The sequence below is a fragment of the Ipomoea nil genome, unplaced genomic scaffold, assembly GCF_001879475.1.
Source record: "Ipomoea nil cultivar Tokyo-kokei standard unplaced genomic scaffold, Asagao_1.1 scaffold1834, whole genome shotgun sequence".
Classification (NCBI taxonomy): Eukaryota; Viridiplantae; Streptophyta; class Magnoliopsida; order Solanales; family Convolvulaceae; genus Ipomoea; species Ipomoea nil.
In genome coordinates, this window is record NW_017618262.1 from 3,363,242 (window position 1) to 3,385,506 (window position 22,265).

Sequence of the window (22,265 nt, forward strand, 5' to 3'; positions counted from 1 at the left end):
AATATTAATATGTTTCTTTAAGTTACGTTCATGCAGGCCAGTAGTCGGTAACGTTGTTTTTATAGAAAATGCATTAATGCACAATACCAAAACAGGGAGTACTAAAGCATTAAAGTTTAGGATTTCATTTTGATTTTAAAATTTTAAATAATACTTCATCTGTCTCATTTTATGTATTAGATTCGATTAATAAGATTTCACTAAAGTTATTTACAGTTTAATTTTTTATAATATTAAGTTTAGAGTTTATATGTAAAATTTATATATTTAGAAACTACATCAAATGTACTATTAAACAAAAAAAAAAAATTAAAAATTATATGAAAATGCAAATATAAATATTGACAGGATAATCTGGTAAGGTATTGGGTCCGACTCGGTACACTTGGTCTAACCCATCAAAGCATTGATGACGGTCAAACATTAACGGTCAAGAGCAGAGAACGTAACGCCACGCATTAAGACCGCTGCCTCATCAAAAAGAGGAGTTATGAACGGTTGGAGGAGGGCGTCTCAATTTACAAAGGAGTCAGCCGTTGCAATTATTAGGAGACCGTTAGTGCCCATTATTGTAGATGTTAGCATTATACTATATAAATTAAAAGAGAGCCCATGTTGACGAAATCTCAATGCATGTCTGCTATGCATCAGAAGAGAGAGTAGTAGGCTAGAACATGAAAGGAAGACTCAAAGTTGAATTAAGGAAAGTGAAGTATCAAGTCTTACAAGCTCAGAGTTCATCACTTATATATTTACAGTTGTGGCAGTTAAGCAGTTATAACAGAAAGCAATAGCAGAATTACAGAAAAGCCCTTAGGCTATTGTCTTCATCTTGTCAGCATATTTTGTCACCCCCCCCCCTCCCCGCCGGGTAAGTTGGAGCATGAATGTCTTGAAGGCCCAGCTTAGAATGAAAGTTATCAAAGCTCAATTTAGGCAAAGCTTTGGTGAAACCATCAGCTACCTGTTTCTGTGAAGCTATAGACATCAACTTGATTACCTTGTCATATACCTTTTGCTTTACTATGTGACAATCTATTTCAATGTGTTTAGTGCGTTCGTGGAAAACATGATTTCCCTCTATAGCAATAGCTGACAGATTATCACAAAACAAAGTAGTGGGATGAGTAGGTTTTACTCCAAGATCTGCTAGCAAGTACAGGAGCCATTGGATTTTACAAGTTGTGGATGCTAAGGCCCTGTATTCTGCCTCAGATGATGATCTTGATACAGTCACCTGCTTCTTTGATTTCCATGATATTAAAGATTGCCCAAGATAAATGCAGTAACCAGTAATTGATTTCCTAGTTTTTGCACAAGAAGCCCAGTCAGAGTCAGAAAAACCTTGCAGTCTGATTTGAGTGTTGGCTGGGAAAAATATTCCTTTTCCAGGAGAGCCTTTGATGAATCTTAGAACCCTATGAGCAATCATAAGATGTGTGCTTCTAGGCTTGTCCACAAATTGGCTTAGTTGTTGTATAACATAGGAGATATCTGGTCTAGTATTGGTTAGATAAAGGAGTTTCCCAACCAATCTTCTGTATTCTTCAAGATTATCCATCAGGGTCCAATCCACATTATTGAGATTTTGCCCTGGAGTAATGGGTGTTTGTGCAGGCTTTGCATCCAGAAAACCATTTTCCTTTAAAATATCCAAAGCATATTTTCTTTGGCATATGTTAAGCCTATCAGGAGTTCCGAAAGCTTCCATTCCTAGAAAGAAATTCAGATGACCAAGATCCTTTATCTTAAAAGCATTGTCTAAGGTTTGTTTCAATTCAGCAATCTGTTTGGAGTCATTGCCTGCAACTAGAATATCATCAGCATATATAAGTAGAGCCATGAATGATTGACCTGACACTTTGGTAAACAAAGATGAATCTGTTGAGGATTGTTGGAATCCATTGTCTTGTAAAGCCCTTGTCAACTTGGCATTCCATTGTCTATTGGATGGCTTGTTTCAAGCCATACAATGACCTCAATAGTCTGCAAACCTGCTTTGGCTTATAATTCCGAAAGCCAGGAGGCAACACCATGTACACTTCCTCCTCTAGATCTCCATGCACAAAAGCATTATTGATGTCAAGTTGCTGAACATCCCATCCTTTTGCCATAGCCACAGCTAGGAAAGTTCTTATAGTTGTCATCCTAGCCACATGGGAAAATGTCTCAATGTAGTCCACTCCTAGTTGTTGAGTGTATCCTTTGGCAACCAACCTGGCCTTATGTCTTTCTATGGATCCATCTGCTCTATGTTTCACCTTGTATACCCATTTGCACCCAATTGGTATTTTCCCTATTGGTAGATCTGTCAGGACCTAAGTCTTGTTCTCAATCAGTGCTTTTATCTCAAATTGCATGGTCTTTCTCCATGTTTCTTCTTTCACTGCCTCATTGTAGGATTTTGGCTCATGTGTGGACAGAATAGATGAGGCACAAGTTATATGACCAGGGGGCAAGCATTCATAAGATATGAATTTGTTGATGGAATGTGGGGATGTTCTGACCTGAGATTTGATTGTTGAATGACAATGGTAGTCCTGGAGCCTAGCAGGAATGGTTCTTTCCCTTTCTGATCTCCTAAGTGGCATCTGAACAAGTTCTTCTACTACATTCTCATTACTTTCTTCTATTTCATTGTCAACAGATTCTAAGACTGAATCATACTGGATCCCAGAACCCATTTCACTGCTGATGTGATCATTATTTTCCAAGATCTCAATATTGTGAGTTGAGTTGTTGTTACACCTTTCCATATCTTCATTGATCCATATCTCAGTGGGAACTAGAGCCAGTGTAGGATTAAACATCTCAGTTTCAATTGCTCTTGGGCTGTCTGCTGAATAGTTCTCTTTCAGAGGGTACATCTGTTCATAAAATTGGACATCTCTTGAAACAAATACACTTTTATTAGTCAAATCATATAGGATATAACCTTTTACATTTGCAGGGAATCCCAACAGAATGCATTTTCTGGCTCTAGGTTGCATTTTGTTTCTCCCTTGTGAAATAGTAGAGCCATAGCATAGACATCCAAAGGCCTTAAGCTGATCATAGTCCACCTTCTTCCCAAACAGTGTCTCAAAGGGAGTTTTGTCACCAATTATAGTTGTAGTCAATCTGTTGATTAAAAAAGAGGCATGTAGAACACAATGACTCCAGAATTCCATAGACAAACCAAACTGAAATCTAAGTGCCCTGGAAACATTCAAGATATGTTGATGCTTTCTTTCTGCAATGCCATTTTGCTGAGGTGTATACACACAGGACTTTTGGTGTATAATTCCCTTTTCATTGTAGAAATCATTCATATAGAATTCAGTACCATTCTCCATGGAAGGCAACCAACTGGTCGCCTTCTCATTCAGAGAAGGCGACCACTAGTCGCCTTCTCCGGTAGACGGCGACCGACGACGATTCGACCGTTGCCGATCGTCGAATTTTTGCCGATGATGATGTCAAAACCGAAATGAACTATAATAGCAGGTCATATACCGGTTCTTTGACTTCATGTCTGACTATAACATGTTAACAGGGTGTAATTACACTTTTAAAAAGTTTCGGAACCTAATTGACTTTTCAAGTAAAGTTTCGGTACTTATTTGACCATTTTATCTTTTTTTTTTTTTTTTTTTTTTTTTTTTTTTTTTTAACAATGAAATCTAATTAAGTATGTCATGATGTAATTACAAATCCTTTCGTGATTTTAGAATGAGAGGTTAGTATAACCATATCCCCCCTCTCTAGAATGACATTTATTCCCATATTTCTTAGAATAATAAACACAGACAAAGTACAATTATTATTGTTTCAGAAGCTGAGGTAGTATATTTTTTTTTTTTTTTGAAAGCTACTGGTTCTATTACATTGTAGAAGCTGAGGTAGTATATATTTGAGGTATAACTCGATGAGCAGATGATTAGGTTGTCCCTTCCCCGCCGCCCAATACTTTTTCAACAGCCACTTGAAAGGCTATATTGGTGGTGGTAAATCCCCCATCTATCAAAAGGTTCAGCCCGCTTACGTACTTAGACTCGTCGCCGGCGAGGTACAAAGCTGCCTCTGCTACATCCTCTGTTGTCAAAGTATGCCCTTTGAAACTTGAAGATTCTGCGACAATTTCCTCTGCCAATTTCCTATCGTTGGTGGGCATAATGCTCATTCCCAACTTGGTCAGAATGAAATAAGGGGAAACACAGTTGGCTTTGATCCCATATTTCCCCATCTCCACACATAAGCTCTTACATAGCCCGACCACAGCGCACTTGGATGCAGTGTACGCGTAATAGCTTCCGAAAAACACCTCCGACGCGGCGCTTGCCGAGAATATTATGCTGCCCTTCTTCGCCGGAATCATCACCCTGGCCGCGTGTTTGGCGCAGAAAAATGACCCCACCACATTTGTGTCGAAAACTAGGTTGATGTTTTCTGGGTTGACTTCCAAGATGCTGGTCTCACGCCTCCCTGCGGTGCCTGCATTGCTGAACATGATATCCAACTTTCCATACCTGGAAACAGTGGTGTCCACCGCATGTTGGACGTCGGATTCGATTCTGACGTCACAGTGGATGAATAGTGCATATTCCGGCCCAATCTCATCAGCGACGGAGAGGCCATTCTTGTCGTCAATGTCAGCAATGATAACCTTACAGCCATGGTGAGCAAAGAGCCTCGCGGTGGTTGCTCCAATGCCGTTGGCTGCGCCTGTTATGATAGCAACCTTTCCTTCTAGTCTAAAAATGGAATGGAAAGCAGAAATTAAAGCGAAAATCAAAGATACCCATCCCGTGTAGGTTTGTCATCACTTCAAACTGAAAATGAAAGAGATAAACAAGAAAACGGAACAAATTACCTTTTCAAGGAGGCCGCCATGATTGCCGTCGCTAGCTAGCTGCTGTAAGTAAACGGCAAATGCTATTCAAATCGTAGTTGATTGGTTGTGGTGTAGGATGCGGAAAACCGAAAACCAGAAGTGTATATATACTTATAGAGAGAAGTTGGGTAGCAATTCAAATCAAGCTTGTGTGTACTCTCCTAAATCATTGACGTTGACTCGACCCAATGCAAGGAGTAAACTTCTCAGGTTGGGCAAGGAAACTCCTGAAATGGGACATATTTCTTGTTCAATATAAATTAACAAAATGATAAACATATAGTTATTACAGAAAGTGTGATTTTGTGGCAGCACAGATAGTGGTAGGGATTACAATTTGATTCCGTCTTGTAGATATTCATCTGAAATCACTTGTATATATGTTGAGTTATTTTGGGTTATAGTGGGTGTTGGGTCGGGTGGGTCTCAAAAAATTAAAGGAAAAACGTTTAAATGGTCCATCGAATTGAATACAAAAATGCAATTAGGACATTGATCTAAAACATATGGAATTAGATCACTCAAGTAGTCAAACATGTTCAATATAATTATACCAATTAGCATGTTGATCCCCCCTCAACAGGTTACCTCGCCACGGTGGTGCCTACGCGGATTATTAAATTAAACATATTCATTTTAGGGTAATGTTGCGTAAGTTCAAAACTTAAAGATGCCTAAGTTTAAAGTTTAAGGTGTGTATGTTTAAAGCTTAAAGTGTACCTGAATTCACTTTGACCTAACCCAAATCAAAAGTGGAGTCCACTAATATTTGTACCAACAAATAGCCACTTAAAATGTCATTATATGCTATTTTTTCAACAGTATATCCCCCTTCTATCAAAAGGTTCAACCCGCTTATGTACTTAGACTCGTAGCCAGCGAGTTACATACAAAGCTGCCTCTGCTACATCCTCTGTTGTTAAAGTTTTCCCTTTTATCTGCATCAGTTTAATTTAATATTCCAGTAGACAGTATTTGGGAAGAAAAATTTTCCCTTTTGAAATTTGAAATGATAAACCTAAAGGCCACGTAGTTTGGTTCTAGGAAAAGTGAAGCGGCGTCAATAATGCTATATTTGAGCTAGGTTGTTGGTGGCAAGGACCACAAAATATTCTCTTATAAAATAATGTGAAGTTTTGTACAAATTTTAGATATTTTAAATTAAATGTAAAATATTTTTAAAGTTCATTATAGATTAGAAGGACAATATAGACATTATGAGTGTTTTTTTTCCCTATTTTAATTAACCATGAATAAAAATAAGCACAAACTTTTATGTGTTTGGGTGCCATTCACAGTCACTATCAAAAATTGCATCTATAAATCTTATTTTTGCATACTTTATGCAATAAATTTGACTGATAAAGTGTTGATAATAACAAAATTCAGCTCGTGACTATCTAAATATAAGAATTATATACTTCATTTATTTGACCACCCATTTTTAGGCATGGGGCTACCACTTGTCAAACGTGTAATGGATATATAGATGTTGAGTTGTTGACCCGAAATTAAAGGTTGGGTTTACTAAGGTCATCCACATTAGTGAATCTTAGATCAGTTTTTGAGGAAATGTGAGTGATGTGGATGAGATGAGACCGAATTTTTGAGCTCCTCTTGCAAATGGTGATTTTTTGTGGGACCTGCAGGAGAGAGAGGGGAAGGGAAAAGCGCGGTGGCGTGCTTGGGGCACACAAATCGTGCCCTGCGCGTCAAAGCCCTTTTTTTGGCACATATCTCTTTTCCTTATCTCTCCATCCTCTCTCTCCTAGTTCGCACTTCAAAAATCATCCCAAAAACCTCATAAGAGCAACATTATTAGCAAATATTTTGGGGAGAACATCAGAAGGATTAGCTTTGGTTCAAAATAATAGTTGATGTGGGGAAGATTTAATTCAAGAAGAATTGGCTTGCAAGGAAGGGAGGTGCGCGCCAAGCGCTGGGCGAGCTGGCGGCCACTCTGACTTTTTAAATTTTTTAATGTTTTTTTTAAATGTCAATTTTTTTTAAAAAAAATTTTTCTTTTTCATTTTCAATCACATTTTTTTTGTCTTCCCTAATCACACTTACAAAAATTCCTCAATAATCGCACTGGAGATCAACTATTGTGGATGCTTTAAGATAAAGTGGTACCTAATTCATAACTATATAGTCACGTTCTGGTGCGAATGGCGCGCCCAGGTGCGAAAATGTGAACTAATTAGCGCGCGACATGTGTCTAGATCTAGGTGTACATATAGTTATAATTAGGTGCACCTAGGTGAAAGTAGGTGTACTTGTAGGTGAAAGTATGTGCACTTGTAGGTGAAAGTATGTGCACTTGTAGGTGAAAGTATGTGTACCTGATCAATGAATGTTAGCAAGGCAAAATTAAATGCACTTGTAGGTGAAAGTAGAGGCAAAATTACATACACCTGTAGGTGAAAGTAAGTGCACTTGTAGGTGACAATAGGACACGTGACGCGCGATTGGTTCACATTTCACACCTGGACGGCCATTTGCACGAGATCGCGCCCCTATATGTGTGTGTGCATGTGTGCATGTGTGTGTGTCAAATAGACCCATCTACTCCTCCATAGTGCTCAATTTACCCCTTCATCTAAAATAAAATGTAATTAGGCACATTAACTTTCTAAAATTGTTGAAATATTATTTTTTTCCAGGTTTTTCTCCGGTTGCCGGTCAAAATTAGTGACTGGAATTTAATGAAAAAAAAAATTGTGGTGACATGGAAAATTCTGTTGTTATCTGAGCAGGCATTTTCTGATCAAATTAGGTATACCAAGATGAATAAAATTGGTCCATTATGGATCACTAAAATATAGAACCTTTGGGAATTATTGAGGAATAAACCATGGGAGATCAGAGAGTTCAAGTTCAGAGAGAGACAGGGGAATGTGGGATTGGGGAAGAAAGTGGATTTTCTTAAAAAAATTCACTTTTCGGTAGCTGTGAGGCAAAACACCCTCTGCATGTGCCGTTCATCGTAGTGTCCCTGGAGCGGTGGAGTATGGGGGTATGAGATCGAGATTCGAATTGGATGTGAGGAGAGGTACGATCTATGGAGTCTTCACCTCCTCCGCCGACGTCGGTGGCTAAAACTTATACAAAGAGAAAGAGGGAGAAGAAGAACAAGTTAATCTTAAGACTCTAGAACACCATTCTCATTAGATTAGTGTTGAAGGATATAAACAAATAGCAGCAAGGGTGGTTTTGTAATTGGCTAGCTGGCTTTCTGTTATAACGGTTTTTATCCTTGTTTCCTCTTCTTTTTTCTCTTGGTCAGCTCATATATAATGAGCTCTCTGCTACTGTTTTGAGCATGATGAATAAATAGCTTTTCCTTCCACTGCTTAGCTCAATGTACTGTTCCATTGGTTTCAGCTATCCTTTTGCTTTCTTTCCATGCTACTGATTCCAACATGGTATCAGAGCGACATCGCAGTTACGCCGCGGCAGTTAGCACGGATCATGAAGCCGGAAATGATAACTCCACCGGAAACACAATAGGAGCTTCAACTCCGGCCAGTCAGATCCATGCGAATCAGAATCCGATGCATCGTATGGATGAAATAAATGATTCGATGTATCTTCATGTCATGGAGAATCCAAATCTCGTGCTCGTCTCGCCTCCCTTGTCCGAATCCAATTATGTTACATGGAGCAGGTCCATGAAGCTGGCATTAGGGGTGAAGAACAAGTTCGGATTCGTAAGTGGCTCAATTCAAAGTCCAGGAGAATCAGATGTGAGGTTCGCTGCTTGGAAGAGATCAAACGATATTGTTTGTTCATGGATCCTGAGATCAGTAAATCCTACTATTGCTGAGAGTGTGCTGTATTATGAATTGGCAGAAGACATCTGGAATGCTCTGAGGAAAAGATACTCCCAGGCAGATCCGCATAAGATTGCAGAGATTCAAAATGAATCTACAGAAGTGTGCAAGGTAATATGTCCATTAATGAGTATTTCACAAAATGTAATGGTTTATGGGAAAAACTGAATGCTGTTAGACCTTTGCTTATCTGTGAGTGTGTGCCTAGATCTCCTTGTTCTCTTAGGTCTAAGATCCAGAAAGACAGGGAAGAAGATCATGTTATTAGGTTTCTGGAAGGCCTAAATGAAGGATTTGATGCTATAAAATCAGGCACTCTAGTCATGGACCCTCTCCCAACTATGGAGAAGGTCTTAAACATGACTTTAAAACTAGAGAGGAAGCTGAATGGAGCCACAGCTCATAAGAATAATGAAGTAATCCAAGCCAATGTTGTTCAGAATCATGTTTCTGATGATGAAAATGTTGTGGCAATGACAGCCTCAAACAATAGAAAGAAATTTAACAACTCAGGAGGGAAAAATGTGCCAAAATGCACATATTGTGGAATGAATGGCCATACAGTGGAGAAATGCTATAAGAAGCATGGATTTCCCCCTGGATGGGTGCAAGGATATAAATCTAAGAACAGACAAGTCCAAGACAGCCAGCAGAATTTCAGTTCTGCTTCTGGGAGTTTGAGTCATTCTGTTAATCAAGTAGGTGATATAGGACTATCACCTGATCAGTTTAAGAGGCTAATGTCTCTTCTACAAGCACAAAATCAAGGAAGTCAGTCCTCTACTAGTGCTGCAATTGCAGTCAATGACACAGGAATGAGATCAAACTTCACAAAAATGCCAGACAATTCAAAGGAAAGCAAGTTCCTCTCAAACTCTCATATTTCTGCTGTTCTAAATTGCCCTACTGTGTGGATTGTAGACTCAGAAGCCACTGATCATATCACATGCTCCTTATAATATATTGAAAACTGCTTTCCAATCAATAATGTTTCTGTAAAATTGCCAAATGGAGAAGTTGTTTAGGTTACACACATGGGAGAAGTTAGACTTCTTCCTGATTTGCTGCTGAAGAATGTATTGTATATCCCATTCTTCACTTTTAACATAGTTTCTGCCAGCAAATTGACAAAACAAACTGGTTGCACTCTTATTATGAGTACTGACTCCTGTGATATTCAGGGACTTCATGGGAGGGTGGATGATTTTGCTAAGGAAAAGGATGGGCTCTATCTGCTGAGTCAGGTTCCTATCAAGAAGAAGCATTTTGTTGAGAATAGTAGTCAATGTAACAGTTTGAATCTACATATGTGGCATAATAGATTGGGGCACTATCCCATAGACAAAATACATAATTTGAGTGGAATAAAATGTGGTCAGTGCCACAAAGTTCAAGATCTTGCTTGTGACATCTGCCATTTTGCTAAACACAAAAAATCTGTTTTCCCAGTCAATAATACTAAGAGTGCTAAGTGTTTTGATCTAATTCATATGGATGTGTGGGGGCCCTTTGCAGTAGCATCCCTGCAAGGGAAACACTATTTTTTAACTATGGTTGATGATTATAGCAGATTCACATGGCTGCATTTGATGACAAACAAATCAAAAGTCAAGGACTTATTTCAGAATTCTTATAACTATGTTGACACTAAATTCTCAACAAAGATCAAGATGGTAAGGTCAGATAATGGGACAAAATTTTTCATGACATCCTTCCTTAATGAGAAAGGAATTGTACATCAAAAGTCTTGTGTTTATACACCCCAACAAAATGGAGTTGCAGAAAGAAAACACCAACACATTCTAAATGTTGCTAGGGCACTTAGGTTTCAGTCTGGGGTACCTTTGGAATTCTGGAACCATTGTGTCTTGCATGCTATATATCTCATTAACAGGTTGCCTACCTCTGTTAATGGTGGAAAGTCACCCTATGAGCTCATGTTTAATCAATCTGTGGATTATAACCATTTCAGAACATTTGGGTGCCTATGCTTTGGTGCATCAGTGTCACGAGGAAGGAATAAGATGATGCCTAGGGCCAAGAAGTGTATTTTTCTGGGATTTCCTGCCAACATAAAGGGATACATATTGTGTGATCTTACTGACTACTGCATTTTTGTGTCCAGGGATGTACAATTTTATGAGAGCATATATCCACTCAAAGAGAGGGTGCCAACAGACAGACCTGCACCTTTTAATCCAACATTACCCCTAGTTCCAATTAATGAAGATCTTGTTCATAGCAGGCATCCAGAGAGGCTCACAGACACACATAGTCCCAATTCCATGCATTATATGAAGATCATAACTCAACTGAGATAATTCATTCAGCAGATCACTCAGCCAGTATTCATGAACAATGCAGTTCTGACAGAGAAAATGGATTCAATGGTGAATTAAGTCCTAGAATAAGTGAGGATGCAAGCCCACAACATGAATATGTCAATCAGCAACAACTCAGAAGGTCTGAAAGAACAAGGAACATCCCATTAAAACTGCAGGACTATTATTGTACCTGTATAAGAACTTCTCCACTCACTCTAGATAAGGTCATATCCTATGACTCTTTACCTCTGAACCAAAGAGTATGTGCTGCAACCATATTAGCAACACAAGAGCCTCAATCCTATAAGGAAGCTGTTCAGCATGAGCCATGGAGAAAAGCTATGGAAGCTGAGATAAAAGCACTGGCTGATAACAACACTTGGGTTTTGACAGATCTCCCTATTGGTAAGAGTCCAATTGGATGCAAGTGGGTGTTCAAAGTGAAGCATAGAACTGATGGTTCAATAGAGAGATACAAGGTCAAGCTTGTAGCAAAGGGGTACACTCAACAATTAGGGGTGGATTATAATGAAACCTTTTCACCTGTTGCCAAGATGACTACAATAAGAACCTTCTTAGCTGTGGCCATTGCAAAGGGATGGGGCATTCAACAGCTTGATATCAACAATGCTTTCCTCCATGGAGACTTATAAGAGGAGGTCTACATGACTACACCTCCTGGTTTCATTACTGACAAGCCAAGGCAAGTGTGCAGGCTATTAAGATCATTATATGGGCTAAAACAGGCTAGTAGGCAGTGGAATGCTAAACTAACATTAACTCTACAAAATGTTGGTTTTAAGCAATCCACAGCTGATCCCTCATTGTTCACCAAAGTTTCAGGAAGTTCTTTCACTGCTTTGCTTGTCTATGTGGATGATATATTAGTGGCTGGGACATCCTCTGAGCAGATCAGTGAGCTAAAGCAATTTCTGGACAAATCATTCCACATTAAAGACCTTGGCCACCTGAATTACTTTCTGGGAATTGAAGCATTCAGAACTGCTAATGGCCTTAGTCTATTCCAGAGAAAATATACTTCAGAGATCCTTAAAGAGAATGGTTTTTTGGAAGCTAAACCTGCAAGTACTCCTGCTACAACAGGAATAAACCTTAACAGTTCAGAGGGCATTTTACTTGAAAATCCTGAAATTTACAGAAGGCTCATTGGCAGATTGTTGTATTTGACAAACACAAGACCAGATATTTCACATGTTGTTCAACAACTTAGCCAGTTTGTTGATAAGCCTACTAGCATTCACCTCACAGCTGCTCACAGGGTGCTTAGATATCTCAAAGGATCTCCAGGGAAAGGTCTTTTTTTATCATTCCAACACTCACATCAAACTGCAAGGATTTTCTGATTCTGATTGGGCAAATTGCAGTGAAACAAGGAAGTCCATTACTGGCTTTTGCATATATCTTGGAGACAATTTGGTATCTTGGAAAACCAAGAAGCAAGCCACTGTATCAAGGTCTTCATCCAAGCTGAGTACAGAGCCTTAGCCTCAACTGTGTGTGAAATTCAGTGGTTGTTGCACTATCTGCTCAAAGACTTGAATGTGAACCTTGAGACTGCCACTTCCCTATTCTGTGATAATTAGTCAGCCATTGCTATTGGGGAGAATCATGTGTTCCATGAGCGTACTAAACACATAGAAATTGACTGCCACATTGTCAAATAAAAAGTAAATGAAGGTCTGATAAGGCTGCTTCCCATTTCCTCTCAGAAACAAATTGCTTATGGTTTTACAAAGGCATTGCCAAAACCAGCTTTTACAACCTTTCATTCTAAACTGGGCATTCTTGATATTCATGATCCAGCTTACGGGGGTGTTGAAGGATATAAACAAATAGCAGCAAGGGTGGTTTTGTAATTGGCTAGCTGGCTTTCTGTTATAATGGTTTTTATCCTTGTTTCCTCTTCTTTTTTCTCTTGGTCAGCTCATATATAATGAGCTCTCTGCTACTGTTTTGAGCATGATGAATAAACAGCTTTTCCTTCCACTGCTTAGCTCAATGTACTGTTCCATTGGTTTCAGCTATCCTTTTGCTTTCTTCCCATGCTACTGATTCCAACAATTAGCGTAAGAATGCAGATACAACATGGGTAAACATAATACCATGCATGTCATGATGTAATTACAAATCCTTTCGTCATCATTTTAGAATGAGAGGTTAGTATAACCATATCCCCCTCTCTAGAATGACATTTATTCCCATATTTCTTACTTAGAATAATATATAAACACACAGACAAATTAAGAACAATTATTATTGTTTCAGAAGCTGAGGTATATATAACACGATGAGCAGATGATTAGGTTGTCCCTTCCCCGCCGCCCAATACTTTTTCAACAGCCACTTGAAACCCTATATTGGTTGTGGAATATCCCCCATCGATCAACAGGTTCAGCCCGCTCACATACTTAGACTCGTCGCCGGCCAGGTACAAAGCCGCCTCTGCTACATCCTCTGTTGTCAAAGTATGCCCTTTGAAATTTGAAGCTTCTGCGACAATTTCCTCTGCCAATTTCCTATCGTTGGTGGGCATACCGCTCATTCCCAACTTGGTCAGAATTATAGAAGGCGAAACGCAGTTGGCTTTGATTCCATATTTCCCCATTTCAACGCACAGGCTCTTGCATAGTCCCACGATTGCGCACTTGGATGCAGTGTACGTGTCGGAGGTGATCCCGAACACCTCCGACGCGGCGCTTGCCGAGAATATTATGCTGCCCTTCCTCGCCGGAATCATCACCCTGGCCGCGTGTTTGGCGCAGAAGAATGATCCGTACACATTCGTCTCGAAAACTAGGTTGATGTTTTCTGGGCTGGCTTCCAAGATGCTGGTGTCGCGGCTCCCTGCGGTGCCTGCATTGCTGAACATGATATCCAACTTTCCATACCTGGAAACAGTGGTGTCCACCGCATGTTGGACGTGGGATTCGATTCTGACGTCGCAGTGGATGAATAGTGCATATTCCGGCCCAATTTCATCAGCGACGGAGAGGCCATTCTTGTCGTCAATGTCAGCAATGATAACCTTACAGCCATGGTGAGCAAAGAGCCTAGCGGTGGTTGCTCCAATGCCGTTGGCTGCGCCTGTTATCATAGCAACCTTTCCTTCAAGTCTAAAAATGAAAGAATAATAATGAAAAAAATGATAATGGGAGAAATTAATTAATTAAATTAAAGTAACCTATTTTCAAAAAAAAAAAATTAAAGTAACCTTTTGAAGACGGGAAGTTGAAGGGAAGAGGCGGCCATAGTTGCGGATGGTATAGGTGGAGAAATTGAAGGATGCGGAAAACATGCATGAAGTGTATTTATAGGGAGAAATTGGGTGGCAAATGGCAATTTACAATATAATATAAGCAAGCTAGTTTGTGTGCATTTTTAAAACATTGACATTCTATTGCCCCACGAAAATCAAATGTTAGATAGAACTTAGTTATTCAGCATTCGGTGTCACTTGTCTGCTTCAGCATGGGAACTCCAGATATGAATCACGTTTCTTGTTCAATGCAAAATAACAAAAAGTCAAACATATATTCACACAATTTTTTTTTTCCACATGTTACTTGCATTTTAAAGTTTGAGTTATTTATAAAAATGTCACAACATTTTTTAAATTACTTTTGATCCATTAGATCTCTCCAGATGGACAACTTTAATTAGTTCTTAGTTTTTTCCTGGACTGTAGTCCTCTCAAGGTCCGACTCAGGTGCGAACTGCCCTCCTTCTCGTGTGAACGTACGAACTGAATAAATACACCGTAATTACTACACGAATGCACCACAAGGTCTTTGCTGCCACATGATTGTTAACCCTACTTTCCCAATTTCATCACAAAATAAAATTAGGGAAGGTTGAACAAATATATTTAATAGTGAATAAAATTTGAAGCATGTCAAGCTAATTAAAGTGTTTCATGTTTCTTCCTCTAAGTTCAAGTTGGTACCTATAAACACATTTTTTCTTCATCATCTAGATATCTCTTATTTTGCTGCCACATGATTGTTATATACATTTTTTTTTTTTAAATTTACACAGACATACTTTGATTAATATTTTTGAAAATGTATAAACTATTTTTATACATTTTGATGATATTAATTGAATTAACACCGAAAAATAAGTGAATATATATAATGGTGAGTTTAAGAAACAAGAACGATGGTTGATGAAATGTAATTGCATCCCCGGAGCAAATGATGTATTACATTATGTAGTTGAATTCAATACCAATCAAAGCATTTATGTTTAATATTATGCTAACTATTTATACAAGCCATGGGTACAATGACTTCTCATGTGTATCGATCTGCTCTGTGTGCTTTAGCTACTTCTTCACCAAGTATGTAATACCTCGGATCAGACTCAAGACTATTATTTTAAATCTTTAACATTCTAATTATCTTGTCACATTATTTTTAGATTCATTCAATAAAATCAAAACACGTAGCATGAGTTTTACGTTTCTTTTTTAATTTTTCAATTGATATATATGTAGCAATCATTAAATGTTTGATGTTGAAGTCATTGAAACAAAAACCTAAATCTTAATGGTAATTTATTGTTTCCATTCATTAAAGACTTGGTAGGATATGCACCGCGTACCAGACCTCTCACCAACCCCCACCCACGTGGCCCTATTTGGTAAAATAGTTAGCTTATAAGTAATTTTGATTTATTTGACCCCTATTAGCTATTTGACTTGGTTAAAAGATCAATATAAGTGTTTGATTAATTAACTTTTTGTAACTCTAACAGGGCGTTTGGTTGGAGGGGGGGAATTATGTGGGAAAGGAATTGTAATTCCATGGGAGTTGAATTACTGGGAATAAAGTGGGAATTTAAATTCCAGTGTTTGGTTGACAGGAATAGAATTACTGGGAATTTCAATTCCAATGTTTGGTATACATGGGAATTGAAAGGGAATAAGTAGTATAAAGTCAAAAATGTCCATTATTGTTGTTAGACATTAATTTTAAGTTAAAAAAGGAAGGGGTAATGTTGACTCATCACTATCTTTTTTTCCCAGGAATTAAAATACCAGGGGGGGGGGGGGGGGGGGGGGACATGGGATTTTAATTCCATGAAAATGGGGGAATTGCAATTCCCTCCAACCAAACTACGGAATTTAATGGCATTTGGAATTATGTGGGAATTAAGTGGGAAGGGAATTTAAAATCCCTCCAACCAAACGCCCTGTAAAATGCTAAACTTTAAAAAACTGCTCAAAATAACTTTTTCAATTAACTTTTTGTGAAAATAAATTATATCAAACAACTATCAGCTAACAGTTAATTTACCAAACATCTTTCTATAATCAGCTAATGTTATCAATTAGTTATACCCTATAACCCAATCAACTAACAACCATTTACCAAACAAGGCCCATATCATACTCCGATCCATCCAATCTCCAGTCGTTATATCGTGCACTAGCCACTAGGGCGCACAATGCATTGTGCGCCCCGCCCTGTCAAAAACGACGTCGTTTTGTTAAGTTGTGTGGGGAGTTGACGCGACACAGTTTATGTGTATTCTGTTATAAAATTCTATACATTCTATTATACAATTATGTACATTCTATTATACAATTCTGTACATTCTAAACAAGGATTTTTTTTTTAAGAGTTAAGAGTTTATGTGTATTATGTTAAGAGTTTATGTGTATTATGTATTATGTTAGATTATGTGCATTATCCTTTCAAAAAAGATTATGTGTATTCAGTTATACATTTCTGTACATTCTATTATACGATTATGTACATTCGAAACATGAGATTTTTTTTAAAAAAAAAGTTAAGAGTTTAGGTGTATTATGTTGAGAGTTTATGTTATTATGTATTATGTTAGATTATGTGTATTATCTTTTCCAAAAAGATTATGTGTATTCAGTTATACAATTCTGTACATTCTATTATACAATTTTGTACATTCGAAACATGAGAATTTTTTTTAAGAAGTTAACAAAATACACGAAAAAATATACAAAATGACGTCGTTTTGGATAAGAGCGCACAATGCATTGTGCAAAATGGTGTACGGTATAATTTGCCTCCAATCTCGGTACACTAAATTGAATTGGGCCACACATTGCATCTGTAATTTAAGTACTATGAATGGGATTCATGTACTACAAAATTTATATAATGTTTGTGTAGGAATATATCACAAGAAAAATTAATTTCTTACCTTATAGTAAGTGATAGATGTTGTGCCTTCATCAATAAGGTCCTTATTGATGAAGACACAACATCTATCTATCACTTTTCTGGTAACCGGACAATGGTATGTTCGTTAGTTAGGGACTTAGGGTGTAGGCCAGTGTATGGAATTAGTGTTTCAGAAAATAAGATAATATTAAAAGTGAGTTCCATTCCCTACCTTGGTCCATTAATATATATCATATAATTGAAGTTAAACAATAATGCTATGCACAATCTCATAGATTAGTTTTGTTTGTGGCACACATAAACTTATTATCAGTTTAAACTTTTAGTTACTAATTTAAGGCATAACATATATTTAAAATAATGGTATATTTAAATAATGCTGCCATTGGGGATTGAGGGTGGGTTTAGGAGAATGATTTGAGTGGTTGGGACAATCAACCGCTACTCCAAACTCTCTTCAAAGGGTTCATTTTGGTTTGTGGTTAAAATGCACCGTTCGAATTGTAGAAATTTCAACGTCGATGAGACCAGTGCAATTAGAATGACTCAAACACTTCAAGTTTAATTAGTGAATGAATAAAAGCATAAGGGTGTAGTGTGATTACGTTTCAACTATTTCAATCTCATTGTTGATACTCTAATCGCTCTAATTTAACTACTCTCCTAAACAAAGCCTAAATAAATTCGCAAAGTGAAATTATAACTTGATTCTACTTTGTTAGTTACGTTGTCGATCTTTTTGCATTGCTTCATGTACTAAAAGATAATTTTCAAAAAATTATACTTGTATTATTAGATTCTATATTAGGAAATGCAAAATGTACATTGAAAAAAAAAATAGAACTCCTAATTCTATTAATATTCTAAGAGGTTTGTAAAAAATTAATTTGTAATATTTATTTATAACTGTTTAATTGTGATTGTGCATTTGATAAATTTTTAATGTGTTAATTTATGATTGATATAAAATTGTAAAATGTATAATATAAGTTAATTTGTGATTTTTAATGTGTTTGTGACAATAAATTATTAAATTAATTAATTGATATAAAATATGTTAAATGATTACTTAGGGTGTGTTTGGTTCATGGATTTTACACACTATGAATGAGAATCAAAATCATACTTAGTGTTTGGTTGACAACTTTTTAAAACACTAATTATGAGATTTGACTACCCCTCCAATTAAAAATCATTATCTAATTTGGTCACATACAATCGGGTAGGGTGTTAGAAGTTTGAATTTATATATATGTATGTAGTAACATGGAGTTAAGACTTAATTGAATTAGTTATATCTTGTGGAGTATTTTTTTTTTTTTTTTGGTGAATAAAGAGAGCTTAAGCCTCCGCATTATCTAATTCTTCTAATGAGAGCTCCCTCACAAGCTAGAAGGGGAGTCATACCATATGTTGATTTTACGGCTCTCGGGTGCTGGTGGGTCGACAGGCCAACACTACCGTAAAATACTATAAACAAGAGTTTATGTGGACAGAGAATAAGGTAATGGAAAGAATAAAGTGATATTATTTCTCTAGGGCTTCGTCCGCTTAAGTGCCAAAATAAGCAAAAAATGATCGATCCCCTTGCACGATGATCTAGGGGATATTTATACAAGAATACAAACTCGTACAAGGAAAGTAGCTAGGGATGCTGTAGAGCCAAGATCTACAAGGAAAGTAGGGCTGACGTAGGCCGAATCGGCTAAGGAAACTAGCCTCTATGACACCATAAATGCCTAAAGTAATAAAGGAAGCTACTTGTATTAAATGAGGAAAGTAAATTTCCGCGGATCCTGCTTATAACCGCCTCTGAGGGAGTACTTGACCAGGGAGCATCCTGGTTGCCTGATTGATCTCCTGAGCGGTACCCGGTTAGGGACACGCTGCCTGTAGAGCCTGGTCGCCCATCCGAGTTCCGCAAGGCACTCAGTCGGGGGCACCCCAACTACCGAGGCTGGTCGCTTTAGTCGAATCGACTGACCTCCACCTGGGCGGGCAGCCGCTCTCCTTGGTGGTCGGTCGTTGGGAGTCGATTGGCTATGACCTTCGTGTGTTCTTCTCGGAATCGCAGGTATTGCCCATTTTCTTAGTGTCGCATCGCGCCTGCACCTGACCATCTAGCCTCATCTTTCTGGCCGGGTGTTCAATTTGGAGGGTATCTATCACCATCCATTGCTTCCGTGAACACCCAAGTGCCCTAATTATTTTCTTGAGCTAAGTTAGTCAGAAAATTAGCGAGTATTTTGTGCTAAGTTAACCCCATCAATATCTCGTGGAGTATGAATATCAATGTAATACACCCAAAAAAAAAAAAAGAATATATATAATAACATAATGAAATATTTATGGATCTTTATGAATTGATGGACTTTATTATTGTTCTTTTATTTAGATTATTATATTCATTGTGTGCTAAAATTATATTAATATGGCTATACATTATATTTCCTAACTGTATCTTCGAGGCTTTTCCTAACATCAATCATCATCAAATATTAATGCATAGATCAATATTATCAAACTAATGGCATTCAGAAGTCTACCCATTTGTTTTAGCAATGAAATATAATTAACAATGATTAATACGCATGGTGTATACATTGCTGGATTTTAAGGTCTACAAGATGGGCAACACCACATGGCTTCAATCTTTAGAGGATCTAATATTTACACTGTTTATATTTATTTGAAATAAAAAAATAATATATTTTATGGTAGAAACTGATATTTGCATTCAGTTACAGGGCTCATACTTATTTAAAATAAAAATCATATATTTTACAGTATTTATTTTAAAAATTGGCCTTATCCTTTTGGTAGGGTCTCATTTATTTATAAGAACGGAACCAGAAAAAAAAAAAAAAAAAAAAAAACCGCCCTGGAAGTATATGTATAATTTATTACTTGAACATATTATATTATTGCTACATAAATATCATTGACATAAGTATGTCATGATGCATGTAATTACAAATCCTTTCGTCATTTTAGAATGACATTTATTCCCATATTTCGTACTTCTTAGAATAATATATAAACACACAGACAAATTAAGTACAATTATTATTGTTTCAGAAGCTGAGGTAGTATAAAACGATGAGCAGATGATTAGGTTGTCCCTTCCCCGCCGCCCAATACTTTTTCAACAGCCACTTGAAAGCCTATATTGGTTGTGGAATATCCCCCATCGATGATTAGGTTCACCCCGCTCACATACTTAGACTCGTCGCCGGCGAGGTACAAAGCCGCCTCTGCAACATCCTCTGTTGTCAAACTAACCCCTTTCAGATTCGGAGCTTCTGCTACAATTTCTTCTGCCAATTTTCTATCCTGGGTCGGCATTATACTCATTCCCAGCTTGGTCAGAATGATAGCAGCCGAAACGCAGTTGGATCTGATCCCATATTTCCCCATTTCAACGCACAGGCTCTTGCATAGTCCCACGATTGCGCACTTGGATGCAGTGTACGTGTGAGAGGTGATCCCGAACGCCGCCGTCGAGGCGCTTGCCGAGAATATTATGCTGCCCTTCCTCGCCGGAATCATCACCCTGGCCGCGTGTTTGGCGCAGAAGAATGATCCCACCACATTTGTGTCGAAAACTAGGTTGATGTTTTCTAGGTTGGCCTCCAAGATGCTGGTGTCGCGCCTCCCTGCGTTGCCTGCATTGCTGAACATGATATCTAACTTTCCGTACCTGGAGACAGTGGTGTCCACCGCATTTTGGACGTGGGATTCGATTCTGACGTCGCAGTGAATGAATAGTGCATATTCCGGGCCAATCTCTTGAGCGACGGAGTTGCCATTCTTGTCGTCAATGTCAGCAATGATAACCTTACAGCCATGGTGAGCAAAGAGCCTCGCCGTGGTTGCTCCTATGCCGTTGGCTGCGCCTGTTATGATAGCAACCTTTCCTTCTAGTCTAAAAATGAAAGATAGATACCCCAATTTGTCACTTCAAAGTTCAAACTGAAAATGAAAGAGATAAAAAAGAAAAGGGAAGAAATTAATTAAAGTTATTACCTTTTCAACGAGGCCGCCATGATTAATTGCCGTCGCTAGCTAGCTGCTGTAAGTAAACGACAAATGCTATTGAAATTGTAGTTGATTGGGTGTGGTGTAGAATGCGGAAAACCAGAAGTGTATTTATAGAGAGAAGTTGGATGGGTAGCAATTCAAATCAAGCTTGTGTGTACTCTGATCTCCTAAATCATTGACGTCGACTCGACCCATGCAAGGAGTAAACTTCTCAGGTTGGGCACGGAACTCCGGAAATGGGACATATTTAATTTCTTGTTCAATATAAATTAACAAAATGACAAACATATAGTTACAAATAGTAATATCCGTCTGGTAGATATACACCTGAAATCACTCTATATGGGTTGAGTTATTTTGGGTTATAGTGGACGGGTGGTGGGTTGGGTGGGTCTTACAAAAATTAAAGAAAAAGCATTCAAATTGGTCATCAAACTGAACACAAAAAATGCAATCAGACTATTGAATTAAAAAAAAAAATGTAATTAGATCATTCAAGTTGTTAAATATGTTCAATTATACCAAGCCAATTAGCATGTTGATCCCCTCCTCAATAGGTTACCTCGCCACAGTGGTGCCTGCGTGGATTATTAAATTAAACATATTCATTTTATGGTAATTTTGTGTAAGTTCAAAGCTTAAGGTGTGTATGTTTAAAGCTTAAGGATTTAAAGGTGCATCACTTTCTAGTTTAAGGTGTATCAGTTTAACTCTTAAGGTGCACGACTTACAAACTCTAGGTGCATAAATTTCAAGCTTAAGGTACATCAGTTTTCAGCTTCTGGTGCATGAATTGAACTCTTAAGGTGCACAACTTTGATTCATTAGGAATATCGACTTCCATACTCTAGAACGACAAATTATGCTGTGCATCCGTATGCACCATGCTATGCATGGTGCATACGGATGCAAAAACGACGTCGTTTTATTAAAAACGCGCGTCTCCCCTTAAAAAAAAAAAAAAATTCAGGTTCGATTCACAGCAACAACATATGAATTAAAATTC

At 37.8% G+C, this 22,265-nt stretch overlaps 3 protein-coding genes across 3 annotated transcripts; all 3 read right to left on the minus strand.

The window, feature by feature from the left end:
* Positions 1-835: 835 nt before the first annotated feature.
* LOC109192853 (uncharacterized mitochondrial protein AtMg00810-like) lies at positions 836-2,147 on the minus strand. Its single transcript, XM_019343553.1, has 2 exons — positions 1,995-2,147; positions 836-1,786 (listed from the first exon to the last, which is right to left on the minus strand). Exons 1-2 carry the CDS (start codon positions 2,145-2,147, stop codon positions 836-838), a joined length of 1,104 nt encoding a protein of 367 aa, XP_019199098.1.
* A 1,535-nt stretch (positions 2,148-3,682) lies between these two features.
* On the minus strand, positions 3,683-21,264 carry LOC109192854 (secoisolariciresinol dehydrogenase-like). Its single transcript, XM_019343554.1, has 4 exons — positions 21,245-21,264; positions 20,329-21,176; positions 13,335-13,356; positions 3,683-3,799 (listed from the first exon to the last, which is right to left on the minus strand). The coding sequence occupies exons 1-2, from the start codon at positions 21,262-21,264 to the stop codon at positions 20,330-20,332; spliced, it is 867 nt and encodes a 288-aa protein (XP_019199099.1). The 3' UTR covers positions 3,683-3,799; positions 13,335-13,356; position 20,329.
* Positions 3,898-14,328, minus strand: LOC109193093 (secoisolariciresinol dehydrogenase-like). The gene is made up of 2 exons (XM_019343899.1): positions 14,263-14,328; positions 3,898-4,733 (listed from the first exon to the last, which is right to left on the minus strand). Exons 1-2 carry the CDS (start codon positions 14,298-14,300, stop codon positions 3,920-3,922), a joined length of 852 nt encoding a protein of 283 aa, XP_019199444.1. The 5' UTR covers positions 14,301-14,328; the 3' UTR covers positions 3,898-3,919.
* Positions 21,265-22,265: the final 1,001 nt, after the last annotated feature.